Source organism: Pipra filicauda, unplaced genomic scaffold, assembly GCF_003945595.2.
Source record: "Pipra filicauda isolate LSUMZ 115617 unplaced genomic scaffold, ASM394559v2 scaffold2_size9829703_pilon, whole genome shotgun sequence".
In the NCBI taxonomy this organism is placed as follows: Eukaryota; Metazoa; Chordata; class Aves; order Passeriformes; family Pipridae; genus Pipra; species Pipra filicauda.
In genome coordinates, this window is record NW_024104421.1 from 4454807 (window position 1) to 4478091 (window position 23285).

At 46.2% G+C, this 23285-nt stretch overlaps 1 protein-coding gene across 1 annotated transcript in view; it reads right to left on the reverse strand.

The window, feature by feature from the left end:
* The window catches only part of OVCH1 (ovochymase 1), a 36155-nt gene extending 13774 nt beyond the window's left edge, over window positions 1-22381 (reverse strand). Inside the window, 25 exon segments of the mRNA XM_039383135.1 lie at window positions 3574-3628; window positions 3630-3734; window positions 4569-4703; window positions 4811-4961; window positions 4963-5001; window positions 5614-5700; window positions 6097-6161; window positions 6164-6279; window positions 6742-6807; window positions 7262-7390; window positions 9123-9213; window positions 10852-10982; window positions 11159-11299; window positions 12134-12196; window positions 12199-12266; window positions 12917-13037; window positions 14183-14381; window positions 15065-15153; window positions 15156-15205; window positions 15496-15575; window positions 19449-19546; window positions 20455-20571; window positions 21842-21922; window positions 22018-22073; window positions 22332-22381. Coding sequence (XP_039239069.1) covers window positions 3574-3628; window positions 3630-3734; window positions 4569-4703; window positions 4811-4961; window positions 4963-5001; window positions 5614-5700; window positions 6097-6161; window positions 6164-6279; window positions 6742-6807; window positions 7262-7390; window positions 9123-9213; window positions 10852-10982; window positions 11159-11299; window positions 12134-12196; window positions 12199-12266; window positions 12917-13037; window positions 14183-14381; window positions 15065-15153; window positions 15156-15205; window positions 15496-15575; window positions 19449-19546; window positions 20455-20571; window positions 21842-21922; window positions 22018-22073; window positions 22332-22381 — 2383 coding nt within the window.
* Window positions 22382-23285: the final 904 nt, after the last annotated feature.

Sequence of the window (23285 nt, forward strand, 5' to 3'; positions counted from 1 at the left end):
TTTTAAAGTCATACCCTCTGTAGAGCAGCTTGAATTCTGTTTAAGTGTGCTTCCTCCCACACCAATGCTTTATGGGCTTTCTGCTCAGATGGGATGCTGACACCACGCCGTGTCTCTGCGTACCTGCACGGGATACTGAGAGCACAGAGGGGAGGAGCTGAGCCCTCCTGCTGAGTAGAAATCCTTCAAATCCAAAAGGGAGATGAAGAACATTTGCCTCCTGAGGAAGGTGCTGCGTTGTGAACAGCTTTACATAGCAGTGCTTGTGAGAGGGCACGTGTAGGGAAGAGTGACTTGCCTTAACTCTCAGTGGAAGAGAGCACAAGGAGAGTACCCTTCCCCCAGGAGATCTAGCTTTAAAGAAATCCAAACCTCTTACACCATGGTCTAAGTTAAATGCAATGAGTTAATCACACAGTTTTGCACAAGCGCTCCTGCACATACCCAGCACTGTTGAAGGGTGAGGGCCCTGTGCTGGCATCAGGGGACAGCAGGGAATGCCAGTGTAGTGCGGGTGCTGCATCCTGGAAGAGGGTAAAGCCCAACAGGCTGAGCTACAAGGGTTTGTCTCTAGGTCCATTTTAAAAGCTGTTTTTTCATTCAGGTTGACACCAAATTCAGGTAAACACCCAATTCAGGTCATTGCAGCACCGTGCACTTGCCATGGCTTTGAGCTCACCCAGAGATGAGCAGTTCAGCTGAGCCAAGCCTGCTGCAGGGTGGGCAAGAGCCTTATGCACATTTCCAGCCTCTCCTAACCGGCCCTGGAGCTGCCGTGCTAATGATACCCCCAGAGTTTTTGGCTGTGCTGCACTTCCCTGTGGAGAGAAACCATGCCCACCTCCTATTGCTTACCACTTTGGGGAACCTATTTTTATCTCAGTAGTGTGATGTTGTGGAGCACCAGCAAGGATGCCAATGGGAAGAGGAGGAAAGCACACGCTGCATGCCAGCAGCCTGGCTACTGCACAAGTCTGCGAGCAGTACTGGTAGCACGTCCCCTCCTGAACAGATTGCTTTTTAAATTCGTGAGCAAATGAATTCTCCAATTTGTTGCCAAAGCTAGTGTCACCCAGTAACTGAGGGTACTTTAGCCTTTTCATCATTCTTCCTCCAACAGTGTTGGATGTGGAGAAACATTTAAACGCTTACTAGCCAGGAGGAGCCACATTAGTAGGACAGGGCTGTCTGTTGTGCTTCAAAAGCAGCAGTAAGCTGACAGTGTCTCACCCAAGACCATAGCTCTGTTTAAGCAAAGTAGATGCATAAGAAATTAAGTAGTTCTCTCTGCCCTGAGAAATTCAGTCTAAAACATGGAAGATGAAAAAGCAGTACCTTATTCCAGGTAAGGGAATGGTAAGGGAGAGAGAGAGCAGATTTAGCAACATATCCAAGGAATTCTGCAGCATCAGTGGTAATGGATCCTTGCTCCACTATGCAAGCCCCCTGCTTCTAGCTACAAGAGGGTCTTCCTTCCCTCGCCTCTGCTCACCAGCCTCCCTCCCTCCCCTCTCCCTGTGTACACACACACTTCCCAGGACAAAATCCAGAGAGCAGTATCCACTTGCACAGAGATGTTAGGAAACTCAGACCTGTTAGCAGTTACCACCCAGAGCTGATCCTGAACTGAACCAGCTCCGTTGCCTTCTGCAAACCAAGCACTGCCTCCCGTGGCACACGGGAGCTCCACACAGCTCTGCAGTCCCCCCGCCTGCACGCCTCTCCTGTTAGCTTTGAGGGCTCCTGTGCTGAGGTCTCTGGTGCACTGCCACTTCCCTGCAGCATGGTCTGCTCAGCATCTGAGGAGAGGCACAGCACGCTTAGAGACAGCTTAACACAGAACTCAGAATAGTCAGCATGGCCAAGCACTTCCCACAATAGGAAGACAATGACATGAAGGTCAGATAAAGGAGGCAAGTACCAGTATACTGATACTTTGAGTCAGTATCTGGCTCAAAGAGCCCTCAGGGCTTTGAACCTTTTGCATGAAAGTGTGTGTGAGAGCTGCATGCAACACTACAGGCTCCACCTCTGAGAAAGATTTATACTACAGAGCTGAGCAATTCCCTGCATGCCTGGCCATGAAAGCCATTACTGCCTTCAGAGTCAGTGGTCAGCAGCCAGTTGTGTCAGATCCAAGGGTATGGAAGATATCTAGCTAGCTCCCAGCTTATCTGTGGGGCTGGTCTGGCTGATGATCACCATACAAATGATGACTTGTTTTGTCACCTGGTTTTAGTTTAGAAGAAAGTTCTCTCTTAGCAGCACCTGTAGTAGCATTTCTGTTAGGTCAGCGTGGGATTATGAATGATGCCACAAGGGAGAAAGACTGGCTGCTGCAGCACAAAGCAGGAGAATCCAAGTGCTCATCTGACCTGAGAATAGAGCATTATTCACAACATGCCCTTTTCTTTAATATATACTTTAATTTCCTGCTCATAAGTGCAGCACACTTTATTCAGTATACAGGGAAAGGAGATTAAATTTATTCCTGTGAGCAGAAGTCTTCTATTTTCTGCTGGCAGCAAAAGGATAAAATGTAGGATGGGTAGATACACAAAAACTCTGTCCAGGATTAGGTTTTTCCTCTTAAGAAATGCTGTGGGACAACCACAGCTATTCACTAACATACTTGGCTGTATGTGTGCACACGCAGGGAAGGAGGATTGATAAAGCTCTGGAATACAAAGGTTTTGCATCAGCAGTATCCTAGTGCTACTACTTCAAGCCAAAGTGAAACATTTCTGTAGAATGACAAATCTATTTATTTAACATGGGGAAAAAAAAGACTTGAAGCTATCTGGTGTCTCTTTGAAATCTCTCAAATTTCATCAGATTAAACAAGATGAAGTGGTGGATTTCTCCATTTGCCAACGAAACTATAAAGCCAAATTCACCTTGACCTGAGGAGCCTCAGCAGGAAAGAAACATCTGGGAAAGAAGGAGAGAGAGAGTTGGTTCGGGGAAAGCAGTATGACAATGCTGAGTTCACGTGGGGCACTTCAAATAGGTTTGCTCCCCTAATTTCTTTGCATGAGAGCCCCTCCAGCTTAAGAACAGAGGCTTCTTCTTTTTGTAAGATGCCATCACTTTCATGCAATCAGTCCTTATTCACTAGCATATGCTACTCTTTCTCTGGCAAAATTTATCCTCCAGACTTCTGAATACGATGCTAATTATATCTAGATCCATAGATGCACAAGTTCAGTTTACTGCATTTCCCAAACTATTCTGCCCATCAAAGCATGGGGCTGGTAGGCATTTTCACAAGCAGCTGTTTTTTGCTGATAGAAGTATCTGTTCAAAGATTATGATCGATTTGACAGTCAAAGTGTTAAATTCAAGTCTTACACTTCTGGACCTTCCATTCTAATTTCCAGTAAGCTTTATTTAGGGGGGAGGCATGAGGAAGAGGAGGAAGTGGAGACTTTCTGCAGTAAGTCACCTGGACTTTTTTTCCTTCATCTTAAGCTGCCCTGAAAAGCCTATTAGACAAAACCTCAATGGACTTGGGATATTTTATACAAAGGCATGATATTCAGGACTCACCTCCCTTAGACAAAGAAAACTCACTTTTCTTCAGCAGTCCTATCCAGTCCATGAAAATCCTCACCCGTGAAACCAAAGAACCTTGGTTTCTTTGGGCTGGTACAGCAAACAGCCCAGCTGACAATGCTGTAAAGCATAAATGATCCATTTTCAGGGTTGCAAACCAAGGGGCCACCAGAACCATCCTGAAACCAAAAGATAGAGGACTCACAGGGGTCTCATTTGGCCTCTGCACTGCTGCAGCTAAAAGAGAGCTTTTGAAATCAGATGTGCCCGGAAAAGCCCTCCTGCAGGAACTGGGAACACAGCCACTGGTGCGACTCAGCCCCAGCCTGCAAAGAAGAGACTGATTTAAAGGCTTGCTTATCAGCATAAAGTGAAGACTGAGCACAGGCTGCAGACAAAATATGACTCAATAGTCCTCCTTAGTGTTACATATCATTTATTTGTCTGCCATTGGATTGCGTTATTGAGCAGAACTCACATTTTAGCTTGACAATGCCTCAGTCAGAATTACTTTGCCTTCTATTTACTCAGCTGTCCTTACCTGCTTGCCTTGTGATTTTGGAGACATTAGTCAGTTCTTGAACACTGCTCTGAATATAAGAGTTCTATAAAAACAATAGAAGTCGTAGTTTATCTTGACAAAAGAGTGCCATGAAAAAGAGTTCCAAGCAAGCTCCAATGGGAAATGTTTCAATGGGATCATAAATGGGTCTTGGGAAGTGCAAGGGAAGAACATCTCTCCTCCACAGGTCTCATAGAAATTACCATTCAAAGAAAGCTTTCTAAACTCTGTGGTCCCACTTAAGCAACACTGCACACTGCTTATATCTCCCATACAGATCGACTGTGTTGACTCCTGTAAGTGCATCCACTCCAGGGACAGCATGTTACTGGAGCTCTTAACTGTCACCTGCTGTTCTCCCTTCTGTCCTTCCCAGTCCCTTTCCCTAAGTGATCCACAGACATATATATGCAAACACTTTCAAGAGTGCTCACCTTTAATTTTACTTCACCTGACAAGAGTCCTGGCCTCCCACGGAAACAAAGCCTGTACAAAACATCCTGGCAGTGATCCCTCCAGGGTAACTGAAGTAGCAATTTATCTCACATATTTCGTTCTCAAGTACAGGTACTCATGTCTGCTGCAGCTCTAGCTTGGATCCCATCTGGTTGGAAAATAAATTTGAGGTTAGGTCTGGGCAGAAGAATAACATAGTTTTGATGGAGAAGTAAGTTCTGCTCATAAAGGGCAAACGTGCAAAATCAGAAGACCCACCTTCTTTGATGATGCCCATCCAGACACAGCATAGAGGGAAGAGAAGGATAATGTCTCTGTGCTGCTGGGCAGGCACACTGGCCTGACAGCAGTGTTGTACTCCAGAGAGATGTTGAGCTGCATCAGGACAATAGCTCAACATTCCAGAGTGCGGATACACCATGATGTGACTAGGGCAGAGAAGTGCATGCTGAAAGGGTATTTGTAAAGGAAGAGGGCAAAAATGACAAGTTATGGTCGAGCTCAAAATAGGTCATGAAGAGAAGTAAAAAAGGTGCAAGGACTTTGAAAAACAGATTCCCTACCTTGCCACTCAGTTGAGAAAATTGCTGGGATAGTTTATGTGGACCTCCTGAGGCTAAGGTGAAGGCTGACTACTTCACTGTGCAAATACAAGCCTCAAGGTTTTGCAGGAGACTAGTGTGAGTTACTTGAGCTTCTTTTCCTTTTGTCCCATTGGGAAAGAAGAGTCAGCAAGCTTTTTATAGACAGCTATATTGCTCGGCACCAAGGGAGTAAGATGCTGAAGACACTCAGTCGTCTCTGCTAGATTTTAAGACTTTTTACTGCTGGTAGTAAGAACCAGGTATAAAACATGCTTCCTTACACTGCAAGTTAGTTGAATGAGACCAGAGTTAATGGATTTCCTTTCTCATTCTTCAACCTGGGCTACATATCAGTCATTTTGCCTTGTTGTCAATGCTGTTTTATCTGTGCATATAAGTCTGTTTTGAGAAATATTGTAGGGTCAAATACACCAAAGTAAACATTTCTAATGGTACTGCTTGGGTTTTACCTGTTGTGTTGACCTTCTTAGGGCTCTATCATGGTCTCTTGCTGTCATAGTCCAGTGCAAGGGTTTATTGGATCTGTAGAATAAAAGCAAACATATTGGAACTACTTACAGTCAGTCATACAGATTCCTAATTCAGCAGTCATACATCCCTTCTGGGTCTTCTCTAATTAGTCACTTATTCCTAGGACTGCTGAGCGAGAGCTTCTCACCACGACAAGTGTGTTGCATCAGTTCTGGCTCTGATAGCAGATACTTCAATTAACTTTAATGGATCTCCTACAAGGAAGACCAAACTGTTCCCATCTCTAAAATCAGTGTTCATGGCGGAAGGGCAGAAGAAAGGCTTTTTTAGAGGACAAGAGGGTGTGAATATAATTTATAGCTGTGCACCCAGTCTGGAGGAGCAGGGGGAGTTCACAGCATGGGGAGAGGAGGAGAGTGTGCCTGGGAACATGCAGGTCACACTCACAGCTACACACAGTGGGCGGCTGTCAGCAGCCATGTAGGGCTGATGACAGTCCCACTGCACTGGGAGCGTTTCCAAGGAGCTTCAGGGAGGTGTGCCATGGCCAACAGTGAGGACAGGCCTCCTCAGCCCCACTAACATGCTTGAACAGCCACTGGGGAGTAACTGGGGAAAAACCACAGGTGTTTACCAGAGCCAGAAAACTAGCCATACTTCCACAGGCAAGTTTCCTGTTTTCCTAGATAACCTCATGCCATGGATATACAGCAAGGCCAAAGATGCAGGAGAGAGAAAATCTGTCTGCTCTGTCTGGAAGTGGTGGGGGTAGGAAAAACAGATACATGAAAGCTTGAATCCTAAGGCGGTGAGCCCTTCAGGGAGCAAGTGAGGCTCAGGCACTGAAAGCATTTCTCTCCCATTCTCTGCTTTGTCTCTGCTCCCAATAGGAAGTGCATGCAACTGAAAAGGAGAGGATGTACCACAAGTATGGATAATGAGTGGTGGAGCACCTGCCTATCACTTTTCACACATGAAAGTTCACAAAAGGAGAACTTGAGGTCAGAAAGCATCTACCTTACTGCATAAGCCTCTTATATGTGAGGAAAGCTCCTCAGACGAGATCAACTGAGCAGAATTTAATTTCTTTACCTAAGGGAACATCCTTCAAAGGCAACATTGGTGCAGTTAATGCAAAATCTTTTCTTCCTGCCTCCTCTGCAAGAGAAGAAAATAAGAGTTAGCTCTGACTTGGGCCAACAGCTCTGGCTTGTCCCCCCAAAGTCTCCACTCTGGAAGGGAAAAGTTATTCATCTGCCTCAAGCAGCAGCTGGCACACACTCATGAAAGTAGAAAACAACAATAGCAGACTAGTCCCCAGGATCAAGACTCTCCTCTATAATGAGGTTTTCAAGGGAAAAATCAGACTGACAATTAACAAGGCTGCTTGTTTCAGGTAGCAGAAGTCAGTCATTTCTCAGTGAAAATAAAAAAGCACATTTGATTCATCTCCCTAATTTAGCAAAGGGAGCTCTGCTACAAGTAGCTATTCTTTTTTAAAGTTACCTCGACAGAATGCAGCAGGATTAGCCTAAAAAGTAAGCTCAGGTATCTAAGAATAGCTGCAGATGATAAGGAAATTGTTAGACACAGCAAGCATCTCTCTACTAACCTGAATGAACCAAAGTGAGCTGGGCTCTAAACCCTCTGAAGCTGTTCTCCCCATCACTTTCAAAATGTACCAGCATGGTATTCCCTGAACTTGGCCCCGGCTTGGGAGCTGAGAATTCACAGAGATTAGCTGTGGGAGTGAACAAGAATCCATACTTTTAGGATGTCATCCTGTAAGGGCTTGTGGTTTTAGCTAATCTAGGCTTCTCAAAAAACAAACCATAAAGACTTGATGACTTTCTAATGAGAATAAGAACTTTTGATCTAACTTTTGCCCGCAAAGCAATGATAGTCAGTGATATCAGTAAGCAAGAGCAAGCAATAGTAGCCGGAATTAATCTACTGTAGTTACGTTACATGAACATGAAAGTAATCCTAATTTCCTCATAGTGGAATTACAAGTAATCTTCAACAGACAATTTGAATGCCCTCCATTGCATGAACCAAAACTCCAAACCACCAAACCATACCTGAGAATTGTGTCTGTCACCACTGAGGGCTGCAAGCAAAGTCTCTCTTGAATGGTCTGTGTACAGGTTGAGGACCTAGAGAGCAGCTCCTAGACTTTTCTTCCTATTGAGAGCATCCAGTTTACATAACAGCTGGAAGACCCATAATTCCAGCTGGATAGGAAGCTTGAACTTTACTCCAGATGAGCTTTCCTGTAAGAATCTGAATTTTTTATGGGAAAGTTGTTCTGGAAAGCATCGAGTGGAACTCTCCAGGATGCTGAAAGCTCTGCCCTGAAAGATTCCAGACCCAAATTTGTCAGCCTTCTTCCTCCTGCTTAAATACTCTTTTCCAATGGAAACCAGATTTCTTTTCATGAACTGCAGTGTTAATACTTATGCAGCATTTGGTAAACACATGCAACGAAATTACCACCACAAAATAGATGGGGAAAAAATAGAAGCATTTGCCAAAGATCACTTGTCAATGACAAACCCTGAACAACTCAAGCCTTTTACCCAGATTCCTTAGTGCAAAGAAAAGAGTGCCAGCCCCTGACCACTCTACTGTCTTTTGGTTGACATAGAGGTCTGTAAAGAAGTAGCTAGAATTCAATCAAATATCTTCCCTTCTGAGCACCAGATTGCTTTTCACTTTAAGAATAAATATCGAGCTCTGCAAAAGTGAGCATGGTGTCTGGAAGCTGTTTTTTTGAAAACGACAGGCTGTTACAATGTGGGTTTTTTTCATCCAGGTAGGGATAACATCTGGAAACATAGAAATTTAAAAAAAAAAAAAGGAAAGTTAAAAACATTTCTTTCACTAAAGTTAAAGATTTTTATATTGATGAAACTGAAGCAGATTTAAAGTGAGAAATTAAAAAATATTTGCTTCTGAAAGTATGGGAAAGAGATGCCCCAGGTTAGCAATTTTTCATTAATGAATTTCCAACAGTACTAGTTCAAGGTAATAAGAATTCACATCCATTTCAGTAGAATTAAACATGCACTAACAACTGTTCTTTCACTCTGCCTTACTTTGAACATTTGTCTTTTACAACGACACTTAGAGCCAAGTTGCTCTTGCTCTCTCCTTTGGGAGAGTGATGAAGAGCAGAGGCCAGATCCAGCAGCACACACTTGTGCACTCCACTGTCTCTGCAGCAGAACATGAGCCATGGTCTTATATTCAACCCTGCAACAGCAGCGAGACTTTGGACCAGGATGTGGGATCTCCTGTGCCAATGGCATGTTTGGCCGTCATGATGGGCAAGACAGATGGGCCTCAAAGCTACTGCAGAAGCCCTTTCAGTGGTACCAAATACCGTGTTACCAGAGAGAGCATATTTTGCTGATAAAACATGCCTGTTTCCACAGGATTTCTAATTTAAGTCTGAAACAATTAGCGCTCACACAGCTGGTTTTCTTCTTCATCACCATAAATAGTAACTGCATCATAAATGCAGCCTGGGCTAAGCCCTGTGGCAAAGTCTTGAAACTCCAGCTGCAAAGTGGACAAACAAGAGGGAATCGTCAAGATTGAAACAAACTTCTGAACCTCTGGAGAAAAGCTTGATTTTGGGAATTCTAGGAAGAATTTGGGCATGACTTCCCTTGGTGATCGTGTCACCCTTTGCATCAGAAGAGTCTATAGGGAATATTGGCATGACTGCTCCTTCCTGTGCGGGGCTACCGACAGGTCTGCAGAGGATGAAGGTGGCCTAAACTTTGTCTTAAGGCATTTCAGTTGTCATCTTTACTGCAGCACTCAATGCCTTGTACTTCTGAAAGGACTGTGCCCCATATGGATTGCCCTTTCAAGAGCTTTTCCTTCAAGCATGGGAAGTGGGTGATTTTTCATTTGTTTTGTTTTTCATCCAGACTGCAAGTTCTCACACCAGCAGAGCAGCAGCAAACCAAGCAACAGGTCTGCATATCCTCAGTCATCCCTAGGTTTAACACTGTGTCATGGTTTAACCACAGTTGGCGTCTAAGAACCATGGAGTCATGTGCTCACATCCCCATCCCTCCTCACTCCTGGTGGGATGAGGAAGAGAATTGCTAATAATAAAGATAAAACCTGTAGGCTTGAGTTAAGAACAGTTTAACAGTTGAAATAAAATTTAATAATAATAATAATAATAATATTATCAATAATAATTGCAATGAAACGGGAGACAGCAAAAAGAGACAGAGAGCAATAAAACCCCAGACAGACAAGAGTTGCACAATGCAATTGCTCACCACCCACTGACCAATGCCCAGCCCATTTCCCAGCACTGCTCTGTGGCTCCCAGCCAACACCCCCCCAGTTTATACACCGGGCTCAACATTCTATGATATGGAATATCCCTTTGGTCAGTTCACATCAGCTGTCCTGGCCACGCTCCCTGACACCTTCTTGTGCGTATCCTCACTGGCAGAGCATGTCCTTGACAGGGTAAGCACTACTTTAGCAACAACTAAGACATCAGTGTGTTATCAACACTATTCACATACTAAACCCAAAACACAGCACCAACTGCTGGAAGGAAATTAACTCTATCCTAGGCAAAACCAGGACACACCGTTTTCCACCCCTTAGCCAAGGCAACAGGGGAGGAGAGATGTTTCTGCTTTAAACAATGTCGGTGGCAACAGGACTCATCCTAAGCTTGGTGGGATGCTTGCTGCACACAAGATGCAGCAGGCAATAAAAAATAAGAGAGGTGCTGGTAGTAGGAGTGAGGACTATTGTCAGACAGCCCATGCACAATGAGAAGCAGACACTTTGGTATGGACTAAGAAGTAGCTTGTGGGGGAGGTTGACACTGCCTTGAGAAAAGAGCTGACTCTCTTGTTTGCAACATGCTCTCTGCCTTCCCTTTGTCCTCAAATCTGTGCTGGACTTCAAGATAAAGCTATCCTGGGATGAGGCCGGTGCCTATAGATTTCAAGCCCTTACAACAGTCACAGCCCCTTCACACAGGAGTTCAGAGGTGATGTCTAATTGACAAAATATGCCCTGCAAAGAATCAGTGACCTGGAGACTTTACAATTTGCAGTCTTGTGCGTCACAGATGTTTCTGGCAGGATTTTATTGAATTGCTCCCCTGAACAGTTCTCAGTGCAGAGGTTTAAGAGCAGTTTCTCTTTTTATTACCTTTACGACATACTCTGCTGGACCTTCAATGAGCCAGTGGCACTTCATGTCCCTGGGATACAAGCCAGGCTAATTAGCAGTATCAATCTTCCCCTCTTCCACTAACACTGCGACACTGCCACAGCCAGAGCCTGCAGTACTCAGATCGGAAAGGAGACAATTTAACACATGGGATTAGACAGTACTTTCAATAAACACAAATCAACAACTTGATTTTTAAAGAAACCAGGCACACTAAGGGTAGTTGTTATTTTAAAGGGGTCAGGAAGGAGAGGAAAGGAGTTTCTAACAGCATCAGCAAGATCACTTGCTTCGGAGTCCTTATGGGTGGCCATGAAGGTGAGCCCACAGCCACAGCCAGTGTTGCTCCCACCAGAAAAAAATATAACCGTGGCCTGGTCTGACTCTGCCAGCAGAGGGGCTGGGAAGACATCCCCGCAGGATTTACCTGAGGAAGACAAGTAGTTGTAAGGGTGGGCTGAACATACATTTATTCAGGCAGATCTCAGAGTGGTTCACTAGGCTAGATCCCATCAAGAAGGTCTCGTCTCAGACCAAGTGGAGGAACTATTTGACTTTCATTACCTCTAAAATATTTAGAGGTAGTACAAAGAAATTGAGGCAATTGGACTTCATCCAAAACAACCACATGAACAACAAATATTCCCAGTGGATGAATTGCATGACTAAGGATCAACATTATTGCCAACACATCACCATTACTAAGTTAAAGTGCAGAGGCAGTGAGTATTTTCAGGAAACTATTATCGTTTCAGAGGGACAATGGGCCACATTTCTTTGTCTCATCTGCATGGTTACCCAGTTAACTGTGTGCTTGTTATACCATATAACATAATTTCAAGCTAAGAACCAGCCCATGAGTTGTGTCTTCAACACATTACTGGCTACACTAACACATCAGAAGTCCACCTGGACACACACCAGCTAAGTAAGGCTAAGCACGCAGTTTCTTCTGCTACCCAAGGTCCGTAGGAGTAAAACGGGTATATTGGAGACAAGGCAGAGGGGGCATAGAATTATGCACAGTTGAAAGATGTTTTCGAGACACCCATCACACTGCACTAGGAGCCAGCACAAATATGAACATGACCCTCAGTCCTACCTGCCCTGCTCCATTTGGGTGTTTTCTCTAGTTCTTTAAATTCACGGTGGAAAATACAAATTGCTTTCAAAGGTCAGCTGGATTTGCTGCTCTTCATGACAATGAATGACAAGAAATTATACCCAATAACCCTTGCACCTCCAAGGCACCCAGACTTACTGATTAGTTCTCTTCCATTCAAATAGAGAGATGCATGGTCAGGGTCACATCCAAGTTGGTATCTACATCTAATTTAGTGAAGCACATCAAGATGATTTTGTCCTCTGGTACTGTTATATTCCAGGTGCACAGGTTAGAAGCAAGCAATAGTAAAGGCATGTTTCTGCGTGGCTGAGCTTTGCCCTTGTCAGTCCCACCATGAGCTGGGAGTCTCACCAGAAGCTGAAAACCGATGTCACCAGCTCCACCTGTTAAATTTTATGATCTTCCCTCTCAGCATAAGCCATCGGGGGAGAGAGTTACCAACAGCAGAGGACTGCCATGAATTTGATCAGCATCAGGTGGGGATTGATGCTTCCTTACAGCAGCAATAGTTTTGTGCCATGTGACTGATGCACCACCAGCCCAGTCCATCTTGTTCCCCTGCCTCCTGCAGGAGTTGAAAGCTTCTTTGTGTGAGCTGAGATTGATATGGGCAGACCAAAGGATAAAGGGTACAACAGATCTCTAGCCAGTCACAGCCATTTTGTGAGAGTGGCTTGTACAGGATCTGTATTACAAATAGACTTTTTGTCTTACTACCTTCCCCCGCAGCGTTATCCTGCCCAGCAAGCACAGCTGGAGATTTGCATTGCAGGGAACACACAGCTGCTGTTCATCCAGACACTACTGAGAGTGGTGCCTGGTCTGGCAGTGGCTGGGGCTTCCAAGCCCAGGGAAACACTTTGGTGGGTGCCATGAGGAAAATTCAGTGTTTGGCTACTACAGCCAAACTCCAGTTACCTGTTGTGAGGGACATTATGCTCCAGAGCCTGGGGGTACAGAATGAGATGATTTCCTCCAAAGAGCAGGATGCCTTGGGAACTACACTCTGCTGGTGCAGGGAGAGGGCTTGGCACAGCAGCTAGAGAGAGAAAAGGGTTATTGCAGTACAGGCACAACTGATTAAGCCACAGGCTACAGTACTGCAGTTGTTTCAAACACAAAGTGCTTGACATGCAGCTGAGAGATGCCTCAGATGAGAACACACGATTTCCATCCCAAAGTCCTACTTAAAAATCCCCAAACTTCCATTTGTCCCACTGACACCGTGGGCTTGCATTTGTCCAGCCTGCTAAGAGCTGACATGGCTAGTCCAAGCTCATTTTTAATGAAACACTACTTTTATGTCGGCCTCCCCTTCGTCTCCTCTGGGCATTTGGTCTGTGTGAATCCCGGCAGCTCTGCTTTGCGAGGGGTAATGCACCCACTTTGCAGCCACATGGCTTCTGCTCCTTGCAGTTGCTGCACCCAATTAAGAGACACCTTCTTGTCTGCAGACAGTCCCCCTTTGAAAGCATAATCATTAAGGATCCCTAGCAAAGCCATAACAGGTTGGGTATTAGTTAGTAGCAACACCTCAACTTTGATGGCTATGACAGAAATAACACTATCTCTTTAATAACTTGTATTAGCCCTGTAATTACCTGAACAGAAAAATACAAGTGGCCAGTGGGGAGTCACTAGACCTGTGCCTAGCTATAAAAGGCACTTCCAATAAGCCCAGAAAACTGTGGCACTTAATTCCATACCCCTCTTCCCTTTCATGTTCAAAGTTGTATTTGATGAGGAGATAACCCCTGATCAATCCTGCACACCGTTTCAGGAGCACAACAGCAGTTCAGATTTCAAGCTGGAAAGCATTCAAAGCAGACTTTTAATAGAGCAAGGCTGGTGTGCAGCACTCAAGGGACACCTCACTGAGCTGGAAGGGCTGCATTCAGCCAGAAAAAGGGCAGCTTGAGTAGCCTTCTGCTTCTCCTTCAGGGGATGCAGGGGTCAGACTTGCTATTATAACATGGTTTCTGAAAGGGAACTTATATGTTTAAACCTTTTGTTTTGCCATCCCAAATTAAAAGATAATACACCTTGCTGCTGATGCAGTGTCTGGAAACCAAACAGAAGTGCTGTGGGTGGAGAGGAGGGAGGCAGCAATAGCACGACAATTTGGATTCCTATGGTGCTAAACAGGTAGGAGTGGAAAAATACCTTCCCAGTACTCACACCTACCCTGTGTCATGTGTTGGGCAATGAAGTCACAAACAGCCACCTGTGAGAAGATGCCTGATGAGCTCTGGGCCATGGTGCTTCTCATGAGGGTATCCAAACCTGTAGCACAACCGACCCCCCAGGACACCACACTGGTCAGAGTTCAAGTGGCACCAGATATCAGACACACAAAGGGGCCTCCAGAGTCACCCTGTCCAAACTTCACTGGGGAGAAATTGTGACATTTATTCCTCCAAACTCCTCTATTGTAGGCAATTGCCCAGTGGGACTGTCTGAGCAAGGGTATCAGAAGGCTTGAGTGTGTGTAAGAGGAAGTGGTCACAGCACCAAGCCTGACGGAGTTCAAGATTCATTTCGACAATGCTCTCAGGCGCACGGTCTGACTCCTGGGGATGGTCCTGTGCAGGGCTAAGAGTTGGACTCAATGATCCCTGTGGGTCCCTTTCAACCTAGCTTATTCTGTGATTCTGTGACCTCAGGTGGGAGGTGGGAACTGCCTTCTTTACAGCCTCCTGGTAGCATTGCCCACGCCAGGTTCCCTTGCCCATGCCTGGAGTCCCACCACTGAAGGTCACCCCCGGTTTCAGTAGAGGTGGTGGCGCTTGTGTGCAGAGATGGAGGTCCTGCTGTTAGCAATGCCCAGGGCAGGTCTAGGCAAGAGGCCAATCATGATTCAGTCTCCTGCTCACATCCATACTCCCACCTGTAAAAGACTGCTCCTGCCTTCCTTATCCTGAAGCTCCTTGTAAAGCCCTTACTCAGAGAAGTGCTGACAGCACTTTCAGTGCTGTTGCTTCCCTTTCTCCTCAGGAGAGAAGAAGGTTTGTGGGTGGACAGGAACAGCCTGCTGCCCAGCAGGAGCCAGGGCAGACGAGCTGTTACCTTGCACACCATCAGCAAAGCCAGTGCACAGCAAAGAGCCCCACACCCTGCCCTCAGCACCATGCTGCGGGTCTGGCTCTCGATGAGGACAGCTCCACCTCCTGCAGGACAGGAGCCAGTGCTGCCACCTTGTAAGGATGGCTCTGCTTCCACAGGCTCCAATATGCACACATGAATATGCACAGCAGCAAAGTGCAACCTTCCCTAATGTGCTCCAAGGTCCCATGCTGCAGGAAAATGCTGATCTGCACATCCCTACAGGGGCTGGTCCTCTGACAAGCAGAGGAGACCCAATGAGCAAAGGGTACTTGAATATTCCATATGGCAGGAGTCACCTTCTCTTGCATTTCTATTTCTGAAAGGAAGTGTCTCCTTTCCCTTATCCATTATTCTGTTCCTGCAACTGTGACCAGAAGACTCTGCCATTTGACTCTCCCTCAGACACCTTGCCCCAGCCACTAGTCACACGCAGTGTCCCAGCACAGAAGTCTTCATCCTTTAACCTCATCCCCTGCAGAGGAAAGGGTACACAAACAAGTGCAGGAACCACATCCTTCCAGTAACCTTTCTGATTTACAGGCACAAACTGCCTTCAAGTCATACTGTTTCGATAATTCCCTTCCCAAAACATCATAGTCCCCTATGGGTATTCATAAAATGAGAATACAAACCAAAGTTAGCCACATTAAATTGAATATAGACATGCCAAATTGAGAGGAAGGAATCAGGAAGACTGAATGTTAACATAAGCACATGGATGCTTGGGAAGAGGACAAGGAGGTGGAACAGCCTAGCAGAGACAAGGAGACTGGATTGCCTCTATCCATCTCACATACTGTGGGAATGATTCTGTGTTTGTGAGAAACTCTTTACATCTTTCTCCCCAAAGACCAGTGTTTATCAGATCAAAGGAGTTATGTAGGACATGCAAAACTCAAGTTCAATCTAGAGTCATATTGGTTTGCTTTTCCTTGATATTGGGAGAAAAATGCATCATAGTTCTCCTTGGCAGCTTCAATGGGGCACTGGCAGTGCCCAGCCTTCAGAGCAAAGTAGGGACCCCTGAATTTTCCTCAGATGATGTCAAGCCCAGTTCACACCTGGATATATATATCTGCTTAACCACAGAGTACAGGCACATAGGCAGCCCTCAAGCAGCCTTCCTCATGCTGCCTGCCAGGATGTCTGAGCTCAGAAACAAACATTTATTTGGTCTTATTTCCCTTATTCTTTCCATTATGGGCAAACTGTAAGGCTATCACTGACCGAGCCAGTGTTTTGAGACATGACAGTGACAGAAGGTTATTTTGTGTTGGCTGATCTGCCATCTGATGGTCACAGGCAGTCATGGCCTGTATGATGGCTGTAACCCAGCATATCTCTACACAATACAAGAAATTGCCTTTGAAAAGACTTGTGCCACTTCCTTAACTCTGACACCCTCCAGTTGCCTCCAGAGGCTTTGCTTTTGCCTGCAGGAGTACTCAGAGCAAGCAGGTCCTAATCCAGGTGTTAATGCTTCTTGGTGGGCAGGACCCTTGCAGCCCACTGCTGGGTGCTAGCCCAGGGCTATGCCAGGGGGAAGCCAATGGCTTTCCAGCAGCTGGTGGAGAAGGAAACAATTGTACAAGGGCAACACAAAGGCACACAGGAATCTCACAAAGCAAGCACAGGCATAGCCAGAGAACAAACCCTCAGGGATAAGCTTCTGGGACAATTAATCAAAGCCTAGGACAAGAATTAACCCAGTTGTGATAAGAAGTAAAGGCATAACTGAGGGGACATGGAATCTGCAACCCTACGGTCTGGTTCTGCCCTGAGATCTGGGGCTGGCCTTCAGAAACAGGACTTTTGGCCAGGCTGATTTCACATTAGCAGCAATGCAGAAGTTTCCTGACTTCCAGCTGGAAAAACTGGACTTTCTTTCAAATGGATAGATTGGTTTCTTGTTTCATCTGCTATCCATCAAGGCACTGTTCATATTTGGGAAGCACAGAGCTGCCAGGAGAGGTGCCAGCAGATTTCACTGCAGCCAGCTTGGTACAGGGAAGAAGATAATTTATTCTTCACCTTGGGACTCACAGAGCCCTCCATTTTTGACCTTGAAACATCAAGCTCAGCCCTTGTTACCTGCAGTCTGGGATCCTAAAGGGGATAGGAGAAGCCTTAAAAACAACGGGAACTGATTGCTAAGTCATTTTGACCCCATAGATCCTCCTTTCTAATTTTGTTTTCAGTGCATTTAAGGAGATGAGCAGAGGCCTAGATCAGAGAGCTTTATGATGATTTTAAGCAGCTACATGTAGTTTGAGTTAACACTACACAAGCATATGCCCACTATGGGTTTTCTGCATATTTTATAAGCAGTATAATGTCACAGTTAAACTCAGAGTAATCAACTCCAGCAGAGTCAAAACAACATTCAGTACTTCTTTTAGCAATTAGGTAGATAGACCCACTATCAGAGCAGTTACCCAATAAATAGATGGGCAGTAGATCCCATCTTTAGCAAACCGGATCTCTAGCCCTTCTCTAGGGATTGCAGCAAGTGCTCTAGGGTGCAGGGTGGGACACTTTTGCACTCAGTGAGACATGCATTGGGTTCATTGATCTCTCTGATACCTGTCATTGTGAGAAATACTCACAGGAGTGGAAACTTGCCTGGGTTTCATCTGTCTGTGTTTTCCGTCACCATCTCTCACATCACAGTGTGAAACAGCAGTGAGCTCATTTTGAGATCTTTGCAATTAGGGCAGATGAAAGCTCTGCTGAATTATTGCCAGAATAGGACAAAACCCAGATTTGAAGCAGCTGCCCTTTCTCTCCAGACTACCTTCTCTCGAGAGTCCAAGAAACCCCAGTACTCAAACAAGAGCTTTGAAACCTATTTATCACTGATTTCTAGTAGATTTATAGGGTTTTGTTTTGTTTTTTTAACACCGCTTCTCTATGAGATTGCACCCCTTCAGGAAAGTCCAACTGGTGCAAATTACCACCACGCTATTTCACCCACGCAGCCTTTGGAGATGGCAAGTCCAGGCAGCCTGGCAGGCACACACTTTATTATGGCTCTCTGCCCCTGTAGTGTGGCCCCAAGCATTTTAAATCAAGATATCAAGGGTTCAACATGAGCCTTTGTTTCAATGTTTTCTAGTAAATCAAGATTTATTTTATTTTCCCACTCAGGGAAACCCTTACTTTCATTTTATAATCACTTCCAGCCATGAGCAACAGACCCACTAACAGTGCAGCTCAGCTTTAATCCCCAGGAGGCTGTTTACTGGAAATGGAAATTTCCCACACTTCCCAGCAAAGTCTGACACCAGGATTGCCTGGCAATGCAAATGCTGCAGTAATGGGAACAGAGGAACAGCACTGGCAGCATAACAGTGGAGAGTAAAAGCACTGACTAGTTTTGCACAGAATAGAGAAACAAGGAGGTTCCTCATTATCAAGGTTAATCTTGCGCATTGAAATTTTTATACCGTAGCAACTTTCTCATTATTCAACATTAGTCCTCAAAAATGATGCTCGAATTGAGCAAGAAACAGATGTGAAGATGACTGGTCTGCAATTACATTATAATGGATTATAAAAGGGCTGGCAAAGGGGCCACTTATATCATTGTCCCTGCCCATTAAGAGGTCTTTAGCATGGCCTGTGAAGCTGGTCTTGCATTAAAAGTACAGAAGACAACGTGACTGCTGAGTGATGGGATAGTTGCCAGGGCTGCTTTTACCAGGAAGGTGCAGTACTTCTCCTCCTGCCTCAGATATGCTTCTCTGGATGCTTGCTTAGGTCAGCAGGGTCTTTTAAAGACAAAACCATATAGAATTAGTGATTTAGACGTTTAGAAAACCATGGTAGCATGGGGATTTCCACACCCTGATTTCTGCCCCAGGGCTGCCCACATAGCACAGAGCTTCCCAGGCTTTGGAGAGAACAATGCAGAGATACAACAGGAGCAAGCAGGGCGCTGGGGTTGCACTTCAGCCCCATGGCTCTGGAGTGACACATCCCATGGACCTGACTGTGGCAGAGCACTGGCCTCGCTCAGCGCCGCAGAGGCCACTTCCCTCCCTAACTGGGACCGCATACCTGGGCTGGGAACAACCCGTGTCCTAAGGGGATTTTTTGTTGCAAGAGGTTTAAGAGTGAGTGAGGAGGTGAGACTGACTTACTGCTTCAGGTGGCCATGCAGTGGGCAGCAGTAATAGGCACATCTTCTTGGACCAGACTGGAAAGCTGAACAAGAAGGACTGTTAGTCCAACTTCTATTCCTGAGTGACCAGCATTCAGTGACTTGAGGATGAAGGAGAGATGGCTTCTTCCTCTCCTCCCCAATCCCAGACAGGTGGGCAGTATGCCACAACATGGACCTGACAGGGCTGCCCTCCAGGCTCCATCTTCCAACAACTAATCTCAGCTGCAGAGTATCCTCTGGGCTCCTCAGGTCAATGGGACAAACTCCACACTTCAGGACTACATAGAAGACCTGAAAAAAGAGTGTTTTTTCAGTGAGACAAGACCCCACATGCTCAAATGCATCAACTCAGACTCTTCTGGCAGGTAGTGAATTAATGGGACAAATCCCAGGTGCCATAGCTTTCCTGACTCTAGTCTGAGCTCCAAGCTGAAGGCAATTATATGGAGATAAATGAAACACACAGAAATTGCATTTTTTTTTGTAAGAATCTGATGTGTGCAAAGCTGAGGTCTCCTGTGACGTACTTTCATGGGGTGTGTGCACAGCCATAAAAAAGCAAATCTACATTTCATCCAGTAGCCTAATTATTCTTAATGAAATGCAACTGGGACTTACAAAATTAAGTAACAAACGCAACAGGTTGTAATGATACCACCAGACTACTCAAAGGTTATTTTTAAAAGCTTCCATACTTTAAGTGGCCCGGGACACTTAACCTGTGCCAGTAAAGTCATGATGAAAGATGTTGTCTCTGAACTGAGCTGGCCCTGCACTCAGTCTTGACTTTGGTCTGGAACACACCAGAGACACAGCTTTCTCACAGGGCTTCTGGCACCAATTGTGCCTTAGAGATGTGAGCAGTGAGCACAGAGATATTTTGACTCAGGGATGTCTGGGTATGGTTAAGTCTTAAGTGCTATCTTGAACTGTACAGTTTGAGATAAATCCATGGTGATCCCATTTATGTTTTCTGTGGAAAACCCCATCAGTCCTCAGCCAGCAGGGAGTGATGTGCACAGTGACAGGCCTGCCAGGGACCATGCTAGGTGGAGGAGGAAGGGGTGTGCTGTTCCCCTGGCCCAGCTCCAGAACACAACCATCACACCAAAGATCACACAGGAGGAGGGATCTCAAATGCCTGGGATGCAAAGAAAAGGGACCGACTGCAACTTCTCACACCAACTGGAGGTCTGCTTCTCCAGGCTGGGTAGTTGTGGGAAAGGGGTAGCATCAGGTCTCTGTCTTTCTTGCTGAGAAGAGGACAACAGCTCTTCCTCCATTCCTTTCAGCTGACCTGTGTCTGCACCAGCTAAAAATCGTGTTAATCACTCCTGTCCAATGTGTTTCTCATGCCAACAGGAGGGGTCCCCTGCCTCTCCCAAGCCAAGGCTGGGATAAGAGCTTAGTTCCCAGCCATGCAAATATAAGCAATACAATGCTCATGATTTGGGAGGTACCTGAACTGTGCTTGTCCTGGTGAGAGCCTGAAATAATTCACTGGAGTCACCAGGAGACTGAAACTGGATTACACCACTTGAGCCCTCTGTATAACTTTGGGTCTGTCCTCTGTGTAGGCTTGAAGGTGATGCTACTTGATAAAGTTGACAGGCATTAGAAAGCTCACCAGTTTCTCACACTACCTTATGAGAGTGCCAGTGCACTGAGGAGCCCATGTCTTTCTCCTCTACCCAGATGGCTATCCACCCCAAGACCTCAGCAGTAAAAAGTGGCAATCACCCACAAGGTTGTGGGGATCCTTGCACAACTCCTGCAGCACTCCAGGCTGTAGAGGGACTCAGCTACTTGCTGCCCTGTTCAGCCCAGCCTCTCTCTCTCCTCCTTTTTAAATAGAATTTTATCATATTCCCAGTTCACTTTCTGGCCCCAAAGCACTTGACTACTGCAAAGCTCAGGCACAATTTTCTAAGCCACTGACCTGGACCAAGCTCTCCCTAGCCCTTGGTGCTGACTAGCCTTTCCAACAGGAGACTGTGGTGATTATTGCTATAGCAGCGAGTCCACTAGAGAAGTAGAAAATAAATAGACTTTATCAGGGTGGTAAATGATGGAGAAAATACCATTCCCTTAGGTAGTGAGAGAAATAACATTAGCAACAGCAGAAGGACCAGCATCATATTGGAGCAGCGTGGGAAGGCTGGCAATGAGCTGGTTATCCCTTCTCTTGTCCCCGTAGATCAGGTGTTTTTAGCGTTGTCTTCATTACCAGGAGGAAGTTACTCTCAAGATCACCATTCTTCTGCCCAGCTTGATCCACTTCACAGCCTGCCTTGTGCTTGTTTCCCTCTCTTACCTATAAACAGCCTTGGGGCATAAATTTTCACATGGATGTGGGAGCAGGCCAGAGAGGGATTCATAAATACATTAGCCGCTGCAGAAGGATGTGCAAGGATTTGAGATCATACTGCCATCCATTGCTCTCCCAGGCACTGCTCTGACCTGGTGCCCCAAGGAGACCAGTTAGCAAATGCAGTGGGACCAAGCTATTTCTCTTTCTTGCACAGCCAAAGGACCACGTGGCAGCTGAGCAGCCTGCACAGGAAACGGCTCACCTGCCACAGCAGCCAAGGAGAGGGCTGTGGTGAGCAGCACCTGGATGGAGAGGGTATGAAAGGCTTCCAGTCTCAGCAGAGCTACAGAAAGGGCAGCCAAAAAATCACCCGTCAGTGGCAAGCACAACCAAGCATGACTTGTGAAAACTGAGTGGTTACAATCACTTGTTTCATACCTGAAAAGTGCAGACGATACCAGTGCTTGCTGCTGTAGCCCCCTCGCTGGGCACATCTCCTCACAGACCACGCACAGGACTCATCACATAGAGCAAGAAGGGACAAGAGCAGTGAGAGGAGCCCTGCTCTCACCACAGCCCAGGAAAAGTACCCAGTGCTGGAGCCCAGGCTGTGCTTCACACAGGAGAAACAACTCAGGTCCCAGCTAACTAGCCCCTTTAGTAGATGAGGTGTCAGTCAGGGCTGCAACACAGGTGGGTTTGGAGGCTCTGCGGCCATGTCTCACTGGGGATTTCCAGCTCCCTTGGCTCACCTGTTTGCAGTTTGCTGCCTCCTTCCATGGACAGCAGCAGGATCTAACATCTCCCCTCACCATTGCTGCCAGACCTGAGCTGCCTCAGCCCTTGCAGATGAGGGTTGGCACAGGCAAAGGCAAGTCCTGCCAAGTTCCTCGCTCCGTGGTCTCTGCTTGCCCAGGCTGGCCAGGAAGAGCACATTGATAAAGCATGGTGGTGTGCTTGCCTCCTCCTTCCCAGAGGACACCAAGAGAGCTGGACACCTCCAGCAGCTTTTCATCTGTGAAGCAATACATGGGGTTTACAGAGAGGCTCAAGTAGCTGTCATAAGGATGAAAATTATTTGACCTTTTTTTTTACAGAGAGAGCTGCTATCCACATGCTGCCAGGGCAACTAAAGCATGGAGCTGTCTTTCCTTTTTGGGCCGGGAACCAGAGGGACCTCCAGGTGCTGCGGTGCCTCCAGGCACACAGGGCCCTGGCATCACCCATGGAAGAGGAGACATCTCCACCCCACCTCAGGAGCCCCTGAGCAGCCGGGGGGCTGCACAAGCACTGTCCAGCCTGTTCCCACTCGCCAGGGCACTGCCCATCCCTGATGTATTCCTTGTTCTGCCGAAGGGCAAGAACTACACACTGATCCACAGGGCAGGATCCAGGCTATGACCTGGATGTACATCTCATTTCTTCATCAGTACAAACGAGGATCTGGGTAGGTGGGCGCTGGATAGAAGCTCCATTAAGAAACTCTGCACTGTTGGGATCTGGGAGAACTTCAGGATGTATGGCCTGACTTCTGAGTGAGCCTACAATTCCCCTTCATGCTAAGTTCTGCACACAGCAGGATGGCACAAAACACTGTGGCACATGTTCAGGGCTTTTGATTCTCTTTCAGGTCCATTTTCAGTAGAGGTGTTTTATCACCATCACGATCCCCCGAGTGAACTCAAACACTAGAAGGATGCTGGAGT